The sequence below is a fragment of the Solea solea genome, chromosome 4 (assembly GCF_958295425.1).
Source record: "Solea solea chromosome 4, fSolSol10.1, whole genome shotgun sequence".
Classification (NCBI taxonomy): Eukaryota; Metazoa; Chordata; class Actinopteri; order Pleuronectiformes; family Soleidae; genus Solea; species Solea solea.
In genome coordinates this window covers 14665584-14688040 of record NC_081137.1, presented here as the reverse complement: position 1 = coordinate 14688040, position 22457 = coordinate 14665584, and the positions used below count along the sequence as shown (strand labels likewise).

The 22457-nt window shown below is 40.5% G+C and overlaps 1 protein-coding gene across 1 annotated transcript in view; it reads left to right on the top strand.

Annotated features, from left to right (window-relative positions):
- camkk1a (calcium/calmodulin-dependent protein kinase kinase 1, alpha a) overlaps positions 1–20865 on the top strand; it is a 64187-nt gene extending 43322 nt beyond the window's left edge. The window contains exons 7-17 of the mRNA XM_058626513.1: positions 501–537; positions 944–965; positions 2632–2720; positions 5350–5549; positions 8089–8142; positions 8449–8522; positions 11192–11279; positions 13289–13417; positions 14105–14208; positions 15946–15993; positions 18117–20865. Coding sequence (XP_058482496.1) covers positions 501–537; positions 944–965; positions 2632–2720; positions 5350–5549; positions 8089–8142; positions 8449–8522; positions 11192–11279; positions 13289–13417; positions 14105–14208; positions 15946–15993; positions 18117–18189 — 918 coding nt within the window. The 3' untranslated portion in view covers positions 18190–20865. The remainder of the gene's footprint in view (positions 1–500; positions 538–943; positions 966–2631; positions 2721–5349; positions 5550–8088; positions 8143–8448; positions 8523–11191; positions 11280–13288; positions 13418–14104; positions 14209–15945; positions 15994–18116) is intronic.
- The last annotated feature ends 1592 nt before the right edge of the window (positions 20866–22457 follow it).

The following is a 22457-nucleotide window of genomic DNA, read 5'->3' as shown; positions in this document are numbered from 1 at the left end:
ATACGTCTGGCTTTAAACACGACCTTTTCCATCGCCGTCCTGGATTAAACTGCTGTTCTTAAATCTCTTAAATTATATATATAAACACGATAAATACAGTACAATAAAAGCCAAGTATATACAGTAGATTACAAGTAAAGTAAATTCCAAGCACAAATACAAGAATAAGCAAAAGACCAAAAAAACTGAAGCATGTCCATATATCTATTTATGAGGGTCACGGAGCTGCTGGTGCCAGTCCCAGCTGACATAGGGCAAAAGATGGAGTAAACCCTGGAGGGTCACCAGTCCATCACAGGGACCGACATGTAGAGACAAAGGACTATTCACTCACACACTCACACACCTACGGGCAATTTAGAGTGTCTAATTAACCTCTGTGTGGGAGCATGCACACACTGGGAGAACATGTACAATATAAAAACATAAGCCCGATCAAGCAAGGTAATGTTTGTTGTTTTGATAACCTTGATGATGATCAGAAACCTTTTCTTTTGCAGGTGCTGGATGATCCCGCAGAGGACAACCTGCACATGGGTACGTGGACCAATCGTCTTTGGGTTTTTGTTTTTTTTTGCTCCCTCTCATCCTCTGGCACTTGACACATATGCCACCGACCAAGTGTTCATATCATTTATTCATCATTTGGATCATCTCTTGATTCCCTGGAGACCACCTCGGGGTCTCACACATTATGCAGAAACCTTCCATCAGCAGTGCCAGGTCACAGTTATTATGACACCAGTTATTGTACAATTCCAAGCCCTTCATGTGCTTAGATATGCCACAGTGAGCTCACTCGCTTCCCTTGATGATGGATAATGTGACGCTGGGGTGTTGCCTCAGTGGCAGCGAGGGGTCAAACCCTGTTGAATGAATGAATTAATCTATTGTTTGGTCTTATGTGTTCCAATTTCCTCCCTCCCTGCCTTTCTCTTTGCAGTGTTTGAGCTGATGCCAAAGGGGTGAGTAATGAAAATGCCCTTGTTATAATAATTCAAATAATTTAGGGCTCATCTCCAACCTTCCTCTGCAATTTCTCAATCTCTCCATTTGGGCTGCAACGACTGTTTGATTATTTATCGATTACTGAATGAATCGTCAACTATTTTGCTTCTTAAATGTGAATATTTTTCTTTGCTTTTCTTTTATTCAACATTTTCTGATATTTTATGGTCCAAAATAACCGGCAGATTAACCCTTTAACAACGCAAGCGTATTGTAGACGACATGTACTTGCATTACGATAAATATGCAACTGTTTGTGCTATATATATATATATATATATATATATATATATGTATATATATATGTATGTATATATATATGTATATATATGTATGTATATATATATATATATATACATATGTATATATGTATGTATATATACATATATATGTATATATATATATATATATGTGTATATATATATATATATACATATATATGTATATATATATATGTATATATATATGTACATATATGTATATATATATATATATATATGATTATATTGAAAGTTATTCTGGAAAAATAGGCAAAAGCACTTACATTTTCGGGCCCTTTTTATGGTTAAAATAAGCAAAATAGGCTTAGGTGTTAAAGGGTTAATCAATTGAATCAATCAATTTAAAGTTTCTGCATCCCTGCCTTGGTTTCTGCTATGCTCCTCCCTTTATTTCTCCGTGCGGACATGGTGCGAGTGTTTGTTTGGTCGCAGGCTTCAAAGTGACTTATCATTTTCTCAGGATTTCACAGTTATTGCCCCTGACAGTCGGCCGTGTCGAAAGCTTCGCGTCCTCGTGCGTGAGCTGCCACTTCCTCCACCGGCGACATTTGTGATGAGCCAGTGATCTGAGACTTGTTGTTCAGCGGATTATGCACACATATGTGCATAAATAATGCCCCTTTTAATGGAAATTAAAAAAAGTTGGTTCCCTCTTGAGAGGAAATATGAGCCACAGCTGAACTAATTAGCACAGCTGCTAGAAATAAACATCTTTCACTGCTTCTTTGATACATGAGGTGCAACATAACCAGTTCAGCCAAACACTAATATTTGCAGTCCTAGTGTTACAATAGAAGGATCATGTTTACTGCTGCGTTGCTGCATCAGTGCAATGGCAACTAATGCATCTACAACTCATAATAAAATACTGAATTGGCTGAGATGAGGTTTGCTTTTGGACGGACAGTTGTAGTAGTTTAAGCAAATGTGTTAACATTTTTGATTTCATCAGTAAAACGAAGAAACAACAGCTCTGGGGAAATTATAAAAGGCCTTTTTAAACTCAACAGAACATTGTTTAGATGAAAGAATCAGCTCGGCACCAAAGGGCCTAGTACTCTTCAGAGGACTCCACAGTGCCAGGTTCACTCTGTACCAGTTTGTTCTACATAAACCTGTTTAATTATACATTTGTTCACAATGAGCACAAACACAGTTTATATGGTGAACAGACGTGGCTCCGTCCTCCACAATAAACTCGTGCCTGCGTCACAGTCATCTGAATTGTTTCTATAATTTACGTTTCTTTACATTTGTAGTAAAGTTACTGAAACAAGTGAGGCATAAAATCTGTGGATTTTTCTCTGTGTGTGTGTGTGTGTGTGTGTGTGTGGATTTGTAGTCCAGTGATGGAGGTGCCGACAGACGATGCTTTGTCAGAGGAGCAGGCGAGGTTATACTTCAGAGACGTCATCCTGGGCATAGAGTACTGTAAGTATCTTATTAATGGGGGCATCATAAAAAGGGTTGTAAGTGCTTTGAGTGGCTCGAATATCATTAAGTGTTCCATTTCTATTCGGATCTCTTTATGATATCTGTCTTTGTGACGCTCACGGCATGAAAGCAGAAGCACTTTCCTCCCCGTGTGCTCTTGTCCTTACTCTTACAATGAATTATACGGCAGTGTTTACATGTGTTTTTAATCGTCGGGAACAAAGTGTCCTTGGCCTTCAACTTTCATGCCCCGTGGGTCTGCCTGTAGCTGTGAACTGTCCGCTTCATCACCACTGAGCCTCTGCTCTGTGAAATCTTGTTTTTTTTCACATGCTGTGCCCTCATTTGCTCCACTAGCACTCCACTAGCACTGGGCTTATGAGCCTTATAATTAGGGATCAATGCTGTGCTTTTTTTCCCTGAGCTCTTTAGTCCAAAATCTCGCTGTAGACTTCTCAGATTTCCACATGGTTATTACTTTTTTGTTACACCTCATATACCTCAGGAAGCCTCGGTCACATGTAAGGCTCGTGTACTTTTCCTGCTTAATGATATTTCAGCAGAAGTGATGGAGCGTGGTTATCAGGCTGAAAAGTGTTGTTGTTGGTGGTTTTGTCTCAACCACATATTGTTGGACAAGGAGGATATGCACTACATTTCTATAATTGGATTACACGTATCTCTTAGACCTCCTCCTCTGCTCCCCATATGCGCCCATATGTTGATTTATTTGTAGCCACCACAGCAATATAAACATGACCTCTCCATTATTTATTTTTGGTTGAAATGTTATTTCATGGTACAGCAGCATGAGTAGAGCTCTGGTTCACTGAGCTCAATCCCCTAAATGTAAATGTAAGTCCATATCAGAACTAGATCCTGAGGTTGACAATGGATCCTGTCTCTATATATTATGTCAATGCAAGTTAAAGTATCAGACTGAGACTAAATAACGTCTGATGGTTTTAAGAACCTGTGTTGTGTAGCTACTGTTTGCTTTAGTGTCCATAGAGCATACCTGGGACATTGGCTGCTCCTGACCGGCCCACAAATTATGGAAAATTAATTATTTAAAATCATGCATGCTTTTATTTTGAAGCCTTTTTTCTGAATTTGGGGATGGGATAGGAATCGGTATCGATATCGGTATCGGTATTGGTCTGATACTGGTCAAAATCACTGGATTAGATATCGGACAGTTAAAAATGTAAAATCTGATTCAATCCAAAACTCTATATACTCTATATACTATATATCACATGCTTCACTATGCACAGACTGCAAAAATGTAAATGAAAATCAGCAAAAGCATTTTAGCTGAGTCATGTTTGGGCTGTTTATTTCTTCTTGAGAGAACAATGTTTTGTCACAAATGTGTTGTTCACAGCTCTATAGTTGATTAATGGTCTAAAATGAATGACTGTATCGAGCTAATATTAGTATCGGTAGATGCTCGAGTTTGCGATATCGGTATAGGACACAAAAAAGTGGTATCGTCCCGTCCCATCCCTAGAATAAACGATATAATGTTGGTGTTTTTACGCAGCCGAAGCATAACATTTAACCTTACCAGTTGAAGTTTGCCAAAATGATCCCTTGGGAAACTTAACATACCCTGTCATAGAGGGAGCGCGAAAAAGGTTTTTAATTTGAAGCTTAATCTTTTAAGTTATTTAACACATACGTATTTCATTATTTGTCCCGTCTGCATTCGGTTATTTACTCTACATGTTTGGTGGTTTGTATGTAATACAGTGACAGTCTTCTGATGCTTGAATTACTCGTTTCATTTTGACTGTCTGTGATGCTGTGTATCATTAGAGCTAAAAAGGCCTTAAAGAATTCGAGTGCCTTATGCTTTAACCAAACCTCTTAAGGCACAAAGGCACCACTTATCCAATCAGTGTCCAGGGCTTAGCTGCACACCGCTGATAATAATAACTCAAATATTAAAACATTTAAGTCTCCTTGAGGTTCCTCGTCCTCCCAACCAAACCTCTCACTTACAGTATATCCATTTTAAATGACTGTGTGAGCGGGTCCGCCTAATGCATGAGACTTGGGTTCAAGTCTCTTACACTCCTTTTGAAATACACGAGTCATCAGACGAGGTCCCTGTACGCTCTGTGGACCCATGTTTATGGACATGCATCGCCTTGTTTTCCTCCATATAACTTTATTTATTGATAGCTTTCTGGACATGAAGAGGATTCAAACAAATACGATGAAAAAGCATCCAGGATCTTCCTCCACCGCAAATGTTCAGCAGTTTGGTCCAAAGTGATTTCCCTGTACGATATCTCTCCAACGAGCTCAGGGCCAGACTCCCCCACACATTCACTGTGGATATATCCTCGTTCCTCAGAGCATGACTTTGTTCTCTCTTCTCCTTTCGAGTACTGTCAGAGCCCATAAGGGAAGAAAAGGAAGGAAGGAAGGAAAGGAATTTTAATAATAAGAATATGTTTAATATGATTCAGAAACAGAACAATTGTGATGCCGTGAGCTCATTCGCATTTCCCCATGAGAGGAGTCTTTTCCATTTTATTTATGGGGATGCTGTTTATCTTAGTTTTATGACTTTAACCCTAAAAACCTGACAAATTCCACACCTTCTTGTCCCCAGTGCACTACCAGAAGATCGTCCACCGGGACATCAAGCCATCCAACTTGTTACTGGGAGATGACGGCCACGTGAAGATTGCAGACTTTGGGGTCAGCAACCAGTTTGAGGGCAATGATGCTTTGCTGTCCAGCACAGCCGGTACTCCAGCCTTCATGGCTCCAGAGACCCTGTCGGACCAGCGCAAGAGCTTCAGTGGAAAGGTGAGTTTCAATGTTTTTGAATCAGTGCCATTCTGGTGTATGTGTGTGTGTGTATTTTTAAACTATGAGCAGACAGAGCTGCTGATTTTGCTCCTGTATTAACTATTAAAATCCGACAGAAAACAGATGTATCCCCCCCCCTGAAAAGAAATGGTTATTGTTCAAGGTGTGGTCCCCATCATTATTCAGGTCCAGTGCCGTTGCTACTTTCACAGTCAAACAGAGATCCATCATGTTTGTTGAAAGGTAACCTGCCAATAATGATCAATGACCACCTGCTTTCACAGTGAATGCACGTCCATTGACTGAATGACCATTGACTGATTGTTGAAGTTCCAGGTGTGGTCCACCAAACAAGGGTGTGAGTTTCATTGAAAATGAATGGGGTGATTTTACAGTCAAGTCTTATTAAAAATCAATTATTGTTCCAAAGGAAAGAGGAAACGTTTGCGTCTTGCGAAAAGGTAAATGTGACATGAAGATGAGGCAATGTTTTCAGCAAATAAGTCATCTGGGAAAAACAATTATAACTGAAATTTAGAATTTGCGGTGCATTTTAATGGGCATCGTTCTACAGTTGCCAACTGAGCAACTTTATCACGGGATTTTCAGTTTTTTCAGACGTTCTCCTCTTTGTTCTCAATTTGTCAACCTTTTTTTTTTAGTTTTGACTTCATTTGACAGCTCTTGTGCTCATGCAGCCTTATACTGTACTCGTTTCTGTCCTTGTCCTTGTTTTCTTTGAGTTGAAAGACTGATTGTTTTACAGTATGAGTGATGTTCTGATGCTTGTGAACCAACCTGACCTGACAACAAATCATTTGGCCTCTAAACCCTGACATTGTGCACATCTGGGACATTTTCACTAAAAGCCATGTTCCTTTCTACAGTGGTAATCACAAATGTGCTTTGTTGGGTTTTTGCTCTGTAAGGACCTTACTTGTCCGTAAAAACGGGGCCTGAATAGAAAACTTGATTGCAGACACAGCACCACTCAGATGTCAGAGCAGGTACTCGGCTTCTTGTTTCCTCCAAGTTTGAAGGGGGCCCTTTTTCCTCTGATTAGTCTTGCATTGCTCCTGATTTGGATTTGTTCAAGCCAAGGCCCGGAGAACTCTGTGTCCATTATTCACTGCAGACAATCGCTGCTGACACAGGGGGGAAAAGCGGGGTACGGAGATGAACAACCTTCCAATCCAATCCAAAGAAAACATTCACCAACATTTGTGGTGAATTTGAATTTCCCAGAGTAATACAGGGGACCATTAGAATATGTTATATTTACATGTCAGTAGAGAGGCACTGAGAGGAAGACAGTCTCTACTGAATATACACATCAATCTCTAAGGTATCTGATGTGAGACGCCTCCAGAAAATAAGCTCAAAAAGTCTCATTAATCACTGTAAGAAGTCAGTATTGATATAGAACCATCGACCACATCATCGGCCACTGCAGATGCTCGGCCGAAAACTAAATAGGACAGACTGTTTGCTGTTAGAGTGTCAAAGCAACATAATTACCTGCCCTAGAAGAACAGGTCAGTGGAGTCAGAGATGTTCTTATAATCCCTTCTGAAGGTTGTCCTTGGAGTTATGCACTGTTGTTATTTTAAAACTGATCATGATTATGATCTTTCTGTTTTATTTGTCAGTATTGTGAAGCACTTTGAAACGGGAAATTTGGAGTGTGCTTTATAAATTAGGTTTCTTATTAGCGGTATTAGAGGTTTGTTTCATTAGAGGTTCCGCATATATATGATTTATTGATTGGTAGAAATTGAATATGCTACCTACAAGTATGTTTTCATAGGTGTATAACTGCTTTAAAATGTTTGTTTTTGTATCCTTAGAATAAGCTCTTTATATGTATATTGCCTATGGTATATACAAACATAAGTATAGCAGACCAAATGGCCAAACTAGCCTCATTCGAAGTTGATTTGATTTATGTGAATGAAAAAAGAAAGTTTTTTTTGAACAGGGTTGCCACAATCGTTGTCATTTTTACTCTCTACAGTTTCATCCTTAGATGTCACCATTTTTTATGCACTGAACCTTTTAAAGATCCAGTGCAGAACCTCTAATGCCATGGCAGATACCTCTACTCATGAGTGTTGGCGTGTTTCCACTAACACGACTTGACTCGCCTCACCACGGCACAGTCATTTTTGCTTTTCCATTAGGGATAGTACCTGGTAAGTTTTTTTTTTAGTACCTGGGAAGAGGCACAAGAATCAAACCGAACGCCAAAAGTTTGTGTGTGTCGCGGCAGTTTCTTGCAGCCGTGCTGTGATGACCCCGCCCACATTGAGGAGGTACTATATTGTAAAGGAAACCAACCAAACTGTAGAGTCGTGCCAAGGTGGTACTAGATAGTGGAAAAATGTCATTTGTTGAGCACAGACACACACTTCTCTGCCACTACAATAAAACCATTCACCTGTTTAACTGCGGGGACCGACGAGTGGATGTTGCTGTGTGTGTGCTCGAGTGTTTGATCACTGTGATTCTGACTGTGTATTTTCCCGTCTCCTCTCAGGCTCTGGACGTGTGGGCCATGGGAGTTACCCTCTACTGTTTCGTCTTTGGGAAGGCAAGTCTGCACATTTTCACACTTATCACTATGTAGTCCAGAAAATAATATACATCCACCAAGTTTTATTTCACAGACTCCTATCCCTGTCAGCAGCACACGGTGACACTTCAGCAGGAACGCTAACAATCACCATTATTTTTTTTTAGGTTTGATACCGCACCAAACCAGTGACATCGCTCATTATAATGAACGACTGCTGTTATTTGTCTTGCTTGTTGTCAGGGCTACAGTTTTTCTCCGGCACAGTGGTAATTCAATGTTCCTTCACTGTGGTGTTTTTTCTTTCTTCTGCTCCACCTGCAGTGCCCATTTATTGATGAGTACATATTGGCTTTGCACAACAAGATAAGGACCAAGCCTGTGGAGTTCCCAGAAGCGTAAGTCCATCTCCTGCATCTTCCCCTCTTCCTTTTAATAAAAGAGGGACGACTCTGACAGTCCGGCCACCTCAGTTTGCTATCTTTTCATTTTCGTCTCCCTCACAGAAGCGTGTCGCTGTCAGTCCCCTTCACAAATTACAGCTAGAGAAGTATGAATAGCTTAGCACAGCAGTCAGTGCCTGCACGCAGTAAATGTCACCTGCATGTGATCAAAACAAGCAAACGGGGGCATCGTCAATGTGGACGCATAAAGGCTGCTGCACCTCCCCTATGCTTCTTTTGTCTGAAAGGTTAAAGAGAAAAACGGAGGTGTTTTTTTTGTGCGAGACGGTGGTGAAAAGCCAGGGAGGGCTGGATATGGCTGGATGCGGCCCGAGGAAGCGCACTGAAGTATAAATACTGCACATGTGAAGGGGCTTTTGAGTGGCAGTTGGAGTATGTGTCATATCATGAATGACTGTGAAGTGTCGCCCTCCAACGAGCGCAAGAGACCCAGTGACTGAGTCAAAAAAAAAGCAAACAGATTATTGTGTTTTAAAATACATCCATGCGTCTAATCTCTCAACGTTGGACTAACACACTCAGATAATGTGAATGGTAGTCAAGCTACGACTGCTTATACACATTCAGTCAGACCAGAGCACATACAGCGCAGTGACCACCCCTGGCTAATACCTGGGAGTGATAGGGAAAGCCGGTGCTCAGCAGAATAAGGCAACAGCAAAATAAAAAATCACTGCGAGATTTCAGGAAATAAAGCAGAAAGTGCCTGATGCTCACAAACTAAAAGGGGACATTTTGCCCCCAAGCGGAGCAGAGGCAGACTTCATTCAATAAATCAATTTCCCGCTAGTGCTTGTCTACTGGGGCAAGGACACTAGTCCAATTGAATGGCACGGAAACGTACTGTGAGTGACACTTAGCAGCCCACTTGTCCTCAGGTCTTATACGGCCATTATACTGTGGCTGTTGTGCATATAATGCTGCTGCTGCCATTTAGAATAATAGCACGCATTCACTGATTTCAGTGGGATATGAATGACCTCCATACTGTTGCCATGGATTTGTAGTTGATGAATATTTTAAAGCGGTTCTAAAGTCTGGTCGTCTTTTTTCTCGACGGAGCTCCCCCCTATCCTCCCCCCCGGCCTCCCCCCGTCCTGGCCACGTGCATCTGTTTTCAGTGGAGCCAGCGAACACAAGCCGTGGAGCCATGTGCAAATACACATAAATACATAAAGAGAACAGAGAGTTTATTCCAAAGATACTTACAAGTGCAACAGCAAAACTGCCAGGTTGGCATCGGTTTTTGCACGGCCCTGTGTTTTTCAGTTCTCGCCATACAGAAAAGGCTCTTTTCCTCTTCCTCCCTCTCTTCCTCCTTTTTGCCGGCTCTGCCACGATCGCTGCCTTGATTTTGTGTGTAGTGCCATAAAGCAATCTGTGTTTCTCATGAGACCCAAGACTTCATGAGACTTCTACATTCAGGCCAGTGGTCCTGACCCTGCAAGGCTGGTTTGATTAAGGCTGGTTAGATTAGGGTAAAAATCCAGTATAGTCCCACTTTAATGTTTTGGTTTTTTTTTGTTTTTTTTTAAACTACCTTTTTTAAAATTTTAACATTTACTTTACTGCTGTAACAATGAAAATCTAATCTTACTGGGAAGTCGCTGCGAGTGAGACCTAGACTTAGTTAATATTTACAATCTTTTAATTATTGTGATAAAAAAATATGATAGTGTTGGCTGGACACTGTAGAGAGACTTTTCAGTGTATTGTGTTTTTATTGTGTGTGATATTTATTGCTTTTAATCATGCACGTGTATATATTTTATGGTGAGACCACACTTTGGCTGGACAATAAAGTTTTATTCATTCTTTAAGTCTATTCTGGACTGATAGAAGACCGGTATTTTATGTTTGAAGCTACATTACGTAAAAAAAAAAATTATGTGTTGCTAAAAATGGTAGTAGGCTGTAGGCGAATAGTCCGTCCATCTTCAAGGTCAAACACTGAGATATAAATAAATGATATAGCCTCACAACATATTACACTATATGTTACATTATTTGGATATTTACCATGTTTCAACAACTGTAACAGAGTGCTAGCGGTTCAGGATGAATTAAACAACATAATAGCAAATATCTTATTCCCGTTTTCCTGTTTATATTATGCATACGTTTTTATCTGTAGTTGAACTACTCAGTTTAACCCCTGTGGGATCTCAAAATCACAAAGAAGGATAAGGAGACGCTTCTCCCCGAGAACGAGGCGAAAGGGTCACTTTAGGCGAGGACTTAACTTCACGGCGAACGTGAGCCGCTCATTGAACCTGATGAGGAAGCTGAGAGAAAGGAAGAGTCGTGCTTCTACATATTTGAATATAGTCCCATTTAAAGTCTTGACTTAAAAGCCCAGTGTGTCAAATGTGGGTGAGATTGTTGAGGCTTTTATATTTAGATCAGGAGCCACTTTGCAACCTGACACTTGCTGTCTTACTTGATTACTTGATTATTGGCAGGTCCTGTTTGAAGAAATTCAAACTGCTTTGTTTATATCTATCGAAATATCCACTGCAATGCAATAAACATTAAATAATATCAAGACTTCACACAAGCTTGAAATATAAATGGTATCATTTGCAATCCTGTGTTTCATGCAGACCGGCGATCAGTGAAGAGCTGCGGACCTTAATCTTGAGGATGCTCGACAAGAACCCGGACACCAGGATCACCATACCGGAGATCAAGGTAATGCAGAGAACAAAGAAGTTGTGAAGGTGAGTCACTTATTGTCCAGGATGACGGGACCGTGCTTCTCTCTGCAGTAATTGGCTGACGAGACGCGCAGACCTCGCTGTGATAATACAGCAGGCCTCATTAGCAGCGTTGTGTTTCTTTCAGGGCATGATGGCACCTGTTTGTCCCCGTGGACGACTGAAACTGAGTGTTAGAGGGGTAGAGGGGGTGCAGGAGGGAGCCGTGGACAGATGACTCGCCCCGCCGCTCCACCACCGCGTGTTTTCCATGACACATTCTAATCATATGTTGTCTTTTCACCAGAGATTCCGCCTGTGTTGATGCAACACAGGATAATTAGCTAGTGGGGCGTCATGCATGTACTTGTTCAAAAGCACACATAATAATAATAATAATAACAACACATTTTATTTACTTCAACGGAGAACGCTGTGTATTTATATGGTGATTTTCTAGGCCGTGATTATTATTATTATTATTATTATTATTGATAGCCACTCAAAGCTGCCCTGCTCCAACACACCTGATTCAAACGGTCTGATAACGAGCTGTTGATTTGAATCAGGTGTGCTGGAGCAGGGCAGTGGGAAGCACTGATGTAGACTAGTGGAGCCGGGAATTGAACCCCTCAACCTTCAAGTTGAAAGACAACTCACTCTACCACAGAGCTACCTTCGTCGGACATTAACCCTTAAACACTGAACTTATCGCAGGCAACAGGTTTGTGCTATTGGAAAAATGGCAACTGTTTCTGGAAGCTAAGAAGTCGCACGTGAAAGCCAACGTGTGGTTATTACTGTAATTTATTACGGTAATTTTGCAGGAAGCCGGCGAATCAGCGTCTTTGTCACCAGAGAGGAGTGCGTTGGAAAAAACGCCTGTACATAAGTTTCCATTTTTTGGCAAATGTGATCTTAAATATGCTGTTTCAAATTTCAAATTTAACACGCACAATCTGGTGTTCATGTACAACTACAACAGTTTTTCTCTATATAATATCTTTATTTTAAATTGTTAACACACTATTTTAACATGCGGTACATTTTCCAGTTATTCTGGACATTAAAGTTTGCGTACGGTCAAAAACAGACAGAGAAAGACGAGTCAAAATAAAAGTAAAGTGCACATGAACCCAGAGGCATTCCAGGCAGACTTAGCCCAAGAATAGCCCGTAAGGTTGCTACTCATGCATTTAGAAAGAAGTAACTATGTTTGCAGACAAACTAGCAATGGTTAGCGTTGCATTTTTAACACTAACCAAGTCACTGTTTTATTTAATGTTTTCTATTAACACTGAATTACACTGTAACCCTAATATGTTGATAACTTTGTCAGTCTTCTTCTAACAAGAAAAATAAAAAACCCTCCCGCACATTCAGTACAGTATGGTTGCTTTGGATAAAAGCAGTTTGCCAAATGACTAAATGATAAGAATATAATGTAGTTTCAAGAGGGTTCTTTAAAGCTATCATTTCTGTGGACTGAAGGCATTTTCCGACATGAACTATGGAAAATGTCAAGGAAACGTTCTTGTTAATCTCATAGAGCAACACATCCACAGCGGAAATGAGAAATAACCACTTCCTGCTGTTTTCGGCAATGTTTACCATTATTAGGTTGCCCATCTGTATTCAAGATATCCTTGTCATCCGTCGAACTGAAAGAAGTAGACAGGCTGAGGAAGTCAGAAAGTACTTATTGGCAAACCATAATGGATTTGTTTGTAGTTTTGTTAGATTTAAATCTGCAACCATTATGATTCATATCAATATTAATGCAAGTGACTGATACCAGATTAGACGCAATACCAACAGCTCTGTCTTCTCTTACATTAACCGATTGTGTTATTTGTCAAAATATGGATTTGGTGACTTCCCACAGACGCTTTGTTTTCTTCAGTTCGACAGATATTGCAATGTATCGCCATGTGATCGTCTTACAAAATGTCGTTTATCGTTTATACACATGAATACATCATATGTCTGTATCTGTGTGTTTAGATGGATCAGTGGGTGACCCAGGGAGGCATCGACCCTCTGCCTCTGGAGGAGGAGCACTGCTCTGTGGTGGAGGTGACGGAGGAGGACATCCAGAATTCTGTCAAGTTTGTTCCCAGCCTCTCTGCGGTGGTAAGAAGCACAAAGCCTTTTTTTTTTTTTTTTTGTGACCCATAAGAAACACTAGAGACCAACAAAATGAGTCATTTTACATTTCACAAAACAGTCTGGCAGAAAGAAAAGTAATATTTCGCTTGTCTGTCATGAGAAACGGTAGCAAGTAGATGCAAGGCTGGAGATACTAGTTGTTACGGGTCCGGTGTTTAACATTTTAGGAATGTTTATTGGCAAAAACTGAATGTAGTGCACATAGAAATGTAAGTATATCATTTCCGTAGCCTGAGAATAAGGCTTTTATATGTACTTAAAGCAATGTTCTTGCCGTCTTGTGGTAAAAAAACTCACCAGTGTGCATTTAGCATTTAGAAGCTCCCTGCACAAATGTAGAAGAATGACATCCCCGAGGTCCTGTTTGATAAGATCCCCTGTGTAAGAAATGGTGGCATCTAATGGTTAGAGTGCAGATTGTACACGTCATCGTATCCCGGGTCCATTTGTTGCGTGGGTTGTGCACCTCCTGAGAAACAAAAACCCAGCATGTCTGCAAATTACAACATTCCGTGGAGTCTAGCTTAATTAATTGTTCAAAAACTCCTCATATTGAGCTCCGCATAAGAAGTTATTCTGTCTTTCGTTTTCCCCTGCGAGCAAGTTTCTTTGTGCACATTCTTAACCGTGGAGTGTTTGTGCATGTTTCAGATCTTGGTGAAAGCCATGCTGAGGAAACGCTCCTTCAGTAACCCGTTCGAATGCCCCAGCAGAAGAGAGGAGAGGTCCATGTCTGCACCGGGCAGCCTGCTCATGTAAGCACCACGAGAGAAAAAAACATCTCCTCATCTTATTGTCGAGTTTACCTCGATTTGTTACTTCACACCTGTCACCTCTTTCTGCTGTATCAGGTTGAGTAGCACCCGTTTCCTGCGTTGGCAGTAGCAGCTTTTTGTTACCATAGCAGCATAATTCATTCTTTCATTGTATGCAGTGGAGCTTACATCTTTTTCTGGGTGTTTCTTTGTGTGTTGGTTCAGTGGTAGAAGGACTCAGATCGTTCTGAGGATCAGGCTGTCCTTGGACTCTCTGTTACAGGGATTAAAAGTGTACGTGCTATCCCATCATGTACATTTCCACATATACAGTCATGGACAGATTGGAGCATCTACAGCTATCCTGCTGCTGCCCCTCGAACACTAATCCGTGATTAGAGTCCATGGACTATTGTGAAGCATGGAGTGATGTGGAATCTGATATCCCTTTGAGTGAGGGTTTTTTTTTTTTTTCCCTCTTCAGATGATTTTTCTCCTCTTTGTAGTTCCAAGGTTACACTGTTAACAGTCCAGGCATCAGAGCTGATAGCTGCTGTCTCAAGTAAAGGTGTTCTCAGAGGACATGGATAGAGTTTGAAGCAATACTGCCCCCTGTTGGAAAATTGATGAAGCAAACAAGACTTTTTTCTGAGCAGTAACAAGTGGTAGCACTTGAATTGATGGGTAATGTGGTCTTAGTTGTGAGGACAAACTTTAAAATGAATTGGTAGAGGTGTATGATGTAGCTGAGTATCCCTCACCTCACTCTTCCCTTCCCTTCCAAGTGTGTTAATATTACATTTTAATATTACATTTTAGGGATGAGATAAATAAATAAAAAAAAGTCAAAATCTAAACAGGTCAATCAAAGATAGCTTCATCCTTTATGCTGTGCTGTGTGGATGAAATATTTCCCATAATGCAACTTGATAGAATCATTTGTTTTCCCCTGCAGTGTGATTTGTTTTAAGTGATGTATTTGTGGGGAAAAAAAAGCTTTACAGGCTGATTAGTGTGTAAATAGTTTTGTGTCTATATCTACATGGAAAGAATAAAGTGAACAAAAGTTGTTCAGCAAAACCTATACCAGCATAAGTCTACAATACCTTAAGAATCCTTTTGCCTCTTTATATCACTGTGAGACAGCTCTGTCTGACTGGAAACTGAAGTTTGTAAACTCCTTACTCCCCCACACCAAAGTCCACAGAGAGTGTTGTGTTACTTAGATAAACCCAAATGAAGGATTTCAAACACCAACGTCACAGGATAACTCATTTTAATTTGATAACAGCTTAAGAACTCCTTTATGCTGTGATTTTCTCAATGGACTTGGTGCTGGTGGGAGTTGGCCGTTTATAAAAAGAGGCAAACTTTACTTTCTACTTGGAAAAGCTCTGTTTTAGAGCTACAAACAACTTATGATTATATTAGATTTTATTAGGTGTGGCTAAAATGTGTTCCTTGTGCACCAGCTGGCAGCCATATTCTCACAGAGAGAGTCCCTGTCACAGGCTGGTTTTCAGTGATGGATGGTAGCTCGCTGTGTGTCAGTACTCTTCAACTTAAACATTAAACTCTGTCATTCTGTCACTTAACATCATTAAAATGTAAAAATCTATAGGAGATATATAGGTGGGGGGGGTCATCTACAACAATAACAATGTCTTTGACCTCCTGAGGTGACATTAGCCCTCTGACCTGTGACTCTTCCATCTTTTCTTCCACTCTCTGCTGCAGGGATTCGTGGCCATTCAGGCCCTCTTTAAAGCTTCACCCCTCTCTCAGGTAACAGTCTGCACTCTCTGCCCGACATCCATCAGCCACAGTGTCTGTCATCATCCCAGACTCCTCAGCTTGTGCTTACCCTTCCACCGTGACAAGTGACGGATCATCCCTCCCCCAGCTGTGATCTCATCTCCCCGCTGCTGTCATTTAATGCTGTGTTACACGGATGAATCATTTTGGATTTTTAACGGAGGGGGAATCTGTCTGACTGCACTGCATTTGGAGAGAAAACCGTGTAAAAGAGTGATCATTTAGAGCTCTGTGCAAAGGTCTTCGATTATCGGGGCCCGAGCACGAATGACAGGAACCTATAGTTATCCTTCAGAATATTATTATTCCGTGTCATAGCGGTCATATTTGAGGGGGTTAACGTGCATAAAAACTCTTGAAACTTTTCACAGAGGTCAGGTCTGGCAAAAATGCGATATTGGCCCAGATCTCTGATCCAAACACTGCACCAGGGCTCTATAGCGCCCCCCCAAGGTGAAACATGGATGATGCAAGCCAAGATTAAGATGCACCGAATTTGACGTAATCTGGTGGGAACTTGTAACAGCCCAAGACGAACAAAAGAGTAAATTGGGACCATGGCCTCAACTCAACAGGAAGTCATCCAGTTAGAATTCAAACAAGGCAACCATCAGAAATTTGGCGAATTTCGACCATTCGCCACAAAACAGAAAGTGCCCTATAGCTTCGCCATAAATTGACCGATTTCCTCGAAACTTCATTCGTGACACAAGAGACCGACCTTCAACACGCATGCGTTATTATTAGTATTATTATTATTATGTGGCTTACGAATTACCGGATAACAGTGAAGTTTGTGGAGTGAGGGAAACAGAGCGGTCCGGGAACTGCTGCACTCCCCGAAGCAATACTTGCGTTCATGACTGCGCACAGTCCTAGTTATTATCATTATTATTATTATTGTTATTATTTTGCATTCTCTGAATTAGAATGCAACCAGTTAATAGAGGAAATGTGTATGCAGTTTTGAAAAATGAAACATTTTTCAGAAAAGAAAATGCTTCTACAGGCTGAAGTGTCAATTATTCAGATGTGACCTCCAGCTACACTTGAACAACAGCAGGACTACTTTTTCAACTTAGATGGAGTGGAACCATAATTAATATCATGGGTACCTCCTGCATCTAAAGCAAGTGGAATATAGCTGCTGAGAGAAAGGTCTGTTATGCAAGTTTGAGCATTACATACATGTATTCGTTGAACTCCTCGGAGGCTTTTTAACCCTTAGAACTTTTTTCCATTACGTTGTTTAAACATTCAGTATATACAGAGGGTATAAGAATGTGCAATATAGAGTGTCTTATATCCTTTTTTTCAGCACAACCTAGACAATCTGATGAAAAAGCTATATAAACCCACCTGAGTAATTAAGCACTGAAAATGTTTAAAATCGGATAGAATTTATAAACTTTGGAAATATGTCACAGTTCAAAGTTTTTAATGAAAAACGGTCTATTTTGTGACTTCTGCACAATTATTGCTACTTTATACCACTCCTAAAAATGCGATATAAAATGGATCATAACAACACATAGAAGTCGGGGAAAAAAAAAAAATTTTAAGCCTGAATATGTGACCTTCAAACTCTCACCCCCAGGATGTCCATATAAGGTGTTTTGTATTTTTCCCACAGCAATTTACCATAGATGCACCTGTGGCACAGATCCGTGCATCATGACCACTAACGGTTAATATAACGGTTAACACCAACTTTCAGTCTTTGCCTTCAAAGCAGCATCCTGTAATCGCTCCATTGCACAATAAAACAATTGCAAAAAAAATAACACAGGAGTTGACAGACAAAATCATATTTTTGTAAGATTACTGAAGAAAACTTCAAGATGGTCTCCCCCAAAAAAAGTTCAAGATGTGTTGTATACCAAGTGAGGTCACACTGAATACCAACTTTTACCTGTAGAAACTATTATGTTTGTTACATATTTTCTATATTTTAAAGAAGATGATAGCAAAGCTATAGGGGGAAGACTTCTGCACAGTACTGCAGATCTCTTTCCTTGGTTGTCCAGTGTGATATTATTTTTTTTTTTAAAAAGTAGAGATTTCCTCTCAGTCTCTTTTATGTCTTCTCACAGAAAGAGCAGCACTGGAGATGGACCCAGAGAAGGAGAACTGGAGGATCTGAATGAAGACGAGCCCTCCTCTTGAGTCTCCCTTCAACTGAGTTTTGAATCCATGCTCTTTACATCCCTTCGCTTGAACCACTGTGCGCTCGCCTCAGGCTTGCTTTCATTTTTTTGCTTCCAATCCCTTTAAAAAGAAAAGAAAAAAAAAAATCCAGCTTCCTTCTTCACTGTGGAGTTTCTGGGCACGAGGCTTGATCTGCAAGGTCGATTGTCTTTCCTACTCAGCCTCGTACTATTGTCTTCGGCATCAGTGAACCAACTAAAGGAACTTTCCGGGTTGTGAACAGTTCAAGTTGTTGTTACAGGAAAAGAGAAGAAAATATTTGTCAAATTCACAGTTTTGTGGCAGGAAAAAAAACCCTGGCTGAAACTTAATTTTTTCTCAACGCATATGCATGGTTGAATAGTTATGCCGCATAATCATCAGACTTTTCACAGCCACGTGTCACCAAAAAAAAAGAAAAACCTCCCTCCTCTTTCATGCTCATCACAGACTTCAGCATGGAAATGACTCTTCGATTGCCTCCTCAGTGAAGTACAGGGCTTTTGATTTCTGATCAGAGATCAGTCATTTTAATATTTGTACATATGCGTCCCCTCGTAATGACTTGGTCTCGCCGCCCTGTTATGCATGTGCCATCAGCTCAAGCTTTTATTTTGAAGTGAATGGAAGGGCTTCTTGTGCTGCCTTCACTGACCTGGTGGAACAATAGGACAAAGGACCTCAGCTGTCTGAAAGAAGTCAGAACACGTTTGTGTTCCTACTCGCTATGTTTTTGTCTTCCCATCCTTAATTGATTGATTCCCTCTGATTTCAGTTTAATCCAGATTAGAAGGCACAAGTTCTTATCGTGGTAGAGGAGATGAGAAGATAGGTAACACAGTGTATGTCACAGATATTGGCTTTGTCGATCACAGTGGGTCACAGTGGGTGTACTTTATCTTGAGCAAAGAACATTAACAACCTTAAATGATTACATTTGTGAAAAAAAATCACAATTTAGAAGATGTAAAACATGCAACTAGAATTTGGGACAGAACAGGCTGTGAATTGAATTCAAAATTGTCGATTTTCATCAAACAGTGAAACTAATATTTCAGTTAAAAATGTTTCCTTAATCAATGAAAACATATGATGGTCATTTCATGACTTAATGCATACATCCTTTAATTTGTTATATATTTTTTCTATGCCCAAAACTAAATTTCACATGATGCCTGTGTGTGGTTCTAGTATCTGGGAATGACTGCGTGAGAATTTAACACAGATTGTAGTCGTGCGTTAAGGTACTAAACTAAACCAAGTACTATAAATGTTTTGATTTTCAACACTGTTTTCAGTAGTAAATATGAAGAATGTAGTAGGGGAGATTCAGACGGCTTCACAACAGCAGGAAAGTGCGAGTGAAGGGTATAGTGGCTCTCACTGGCTCACTGTGTGAATTTAATGGAGATCTGAGAGAGCTATGTTCTCATGCGACAACCTTGTTTTCAGGGTGGGAGGAAACCCACGCACAAACTTGCGAACTCGAACACAGCACCTTCTTATCTATCAGTCAGATCTGATAGTATTGCTTGATGGAGCCAGTTCTCAGATGAAGGAGGCAGAATAATAGTATCAACAACTGCAAAGAAAAAATCCCAAAGAGTTGCAGACAGCTGTGTAATATTCACATATGACCCCCATCCACACCAAAGTAATGTTTTGCACAGTCTTGATAATTATCCGATAATTAATTGATAATTATCTGATAGAGCTTGGAAATATTGGGAGAATGAGATAAAAAAAAACAACCTGCAACTAAGCTGACTTTACTCAGTGTGAGCATTTCTGCAGCTCTGCCTCAGATAAATGTTTAAATAATTAAATTCCTCCCCCTTTTTTTTGCGTACTTGGCATGTTGCCCCCATGAGTGTGTGTGTGTGTGTGTGTGTGGCTGGCAGAGGCTCTGATTGCTGCAGCCTCAGTGAAAAGAAGCATTTCAATGTCATTACGAGACTCAGGCTGCCAACAATAACAACGGATCCACATCCACTCCAGTGCTGTCCCAAGTGTGGCTGATCACAAACAGCGAGTGCAGTTCTCTCCATTCGTCTCCTCCAGTGAAGGACACTTACTGAGGCACAAAGAATGGAAATGGAGTGGTGGAATCTGAATACAAAAAAAAAAGAAAGTCTTACACATGTTACATTTTTGAGCATTTTAGGAGTCGGAGGAATCTAGATCTTTTTATGTTTTTTTTTAATTGTATGATGCAGGAAGATTTGTACAGGATGAAACAATATGTAATTGTGTTTGTGTGGCTTTATGTGTGAAGGTATTGGTCGTTCATTTTGTTTATTTCTTGTCTGTGCTGAGAATCTGTGAGTGAAAATAGAGGCGGGAGGCGCTGAGGCGTGTTTACAGTAACCTTCAGTGAAGGGCTGATTGAACCAAAAAGTATGGAACAGTGTTTTCTGTTTGTGTCTTTTTTATCTTGTTGTTGCCAGCTTTACATTCATGTGTTTATACAGACATTGTTGATGGTGTCACAGGTGCAATATTGTTGTCATCTTAATCATGTGTACATTATTGTCTCATCCACCCCCTGGTGACGCAGCACTCAGGGTCGATCATCCTCTTCGTCTTTGTGTTTTAGGTAACCCTTATTACAATTGAACTAAAACATTGCTTAAATATACATGTTTGCACTCTTTACTCTTCCAGATTCATATTGAAACTATTGTGACGACACAACACTACTAGTACCTGCCTGGCCATGACACATTGTACAGTTTACAATCAAGAGTAAGCGACCATATTTACTGTGTCTCCTCGCAATTTCCTCCGCTTTTTGATGCATTCGCTATCGAGCTGCATGCGGCGGCACCGCTGCTTCATTTTGGAGAATGTTTACCAATGGAAAATAAAAAAAATTATGTTTCCATTACTTGTTGAAATGCTGTAAAGGCTGCAGCAACGAGATTGGATCAGGTGTGCCTATCTTTATGATGGTGGAATGATGCGAGTGCTCATGAATGTGTAAGGAGGTGAGGAGAGGCCTCTGGGTTTTACTGCTCGAATGCTGCACCGTGCTAAAAATATGGTAAATCCCATCATGTGCTCGGTTGACAGCGCAGGAGCAGCTTGGGCTTCGCTTCTCATTCACCCAGTCACAAATGATGACATGTAGTGGTACATTTTTGGCCTTATTATTATTATTATTATTATTTATTTTATGTCTTTTAGGTGCTCCCTCTCATACGGAAGAGGATTAGAGCCACATTCTGACCTAATTTCAGAAGTCAGGCTGTTTTACCAATTTTTATTTTTTTTATTATTTGGCATTTGGTACTTTCTAGGGGTCGCCATGGCGAATGATTTGGCAGAGATTTTTGCACCAGATTTTTATACAGGCTTGGGACCGGCACAAAGAGGACACAAGAGGATGGGGTCAATTTAGAATTTCCTGTTAAAAAAGAAATGGGGATTGGGTACCTTGCTCGGGGGTACGAACCCCAGCCCTCGAACCTCAAAGCTAATTTCTCTTTCCACTTGGCTGTCCAAATTCTTGGCATTAATAATCTCCACTGTTGTATCCGTTCGAGAGATGCTGTTTTTTTTGACAAGACTACACGGTCTTCATGTTGTTGCCAATTTGTATCTTTTTTTTTTTTTTTTTAAACCTGAATTGTTTTGAGCAAAACAAAAGTTAAAAGAAGACAATGTTTCTTCTACAATGTATTATTGCTGTTGCAGCCACTCTCAGAGTCAATCAGCTCAAACCACCACTTATTCATCATTCAGATGGCCTTTGCAGCATTTTCCATGATGCTACTACTTGTTTGGATTGTTGATTGTGCAGCCCTTGGCAGAGGTCCCACTCGAAAAACTCTCTCTCGTTCACTGCAGTGAAACTCAGTGGGTGCAGTCGTTACAGCTTCTGCACAAAAGTGGTGAATGACGAGAGTAATTTGTCGTGATTACAGGTCATTATTTTATGACCGGGGGGGGGGGGGGGGGGGGGGGGGCAGTGTGGGCCGGTGAGTGTGGTGTCGCTGCTGTGTATGTAAACTGTCCTGAACTGTGTGTTGAAGGTGCCTGTTTGTCTCGGTGTTTCTGGACGTCTTTGTGTTTTCTTGTGCGTTTCTCTGAATGTACCTCACTCACCCGCATCGATACGCTTACGTGAAAACAGACGCATGGCACGTCCCTTTGGAATGCAGTTGTTACAATGTAAATATGTACCAATACATATAAAGAAGCTATTTTTTGCATGCTTTTTGTACATCTACACATAATCAAAGAAT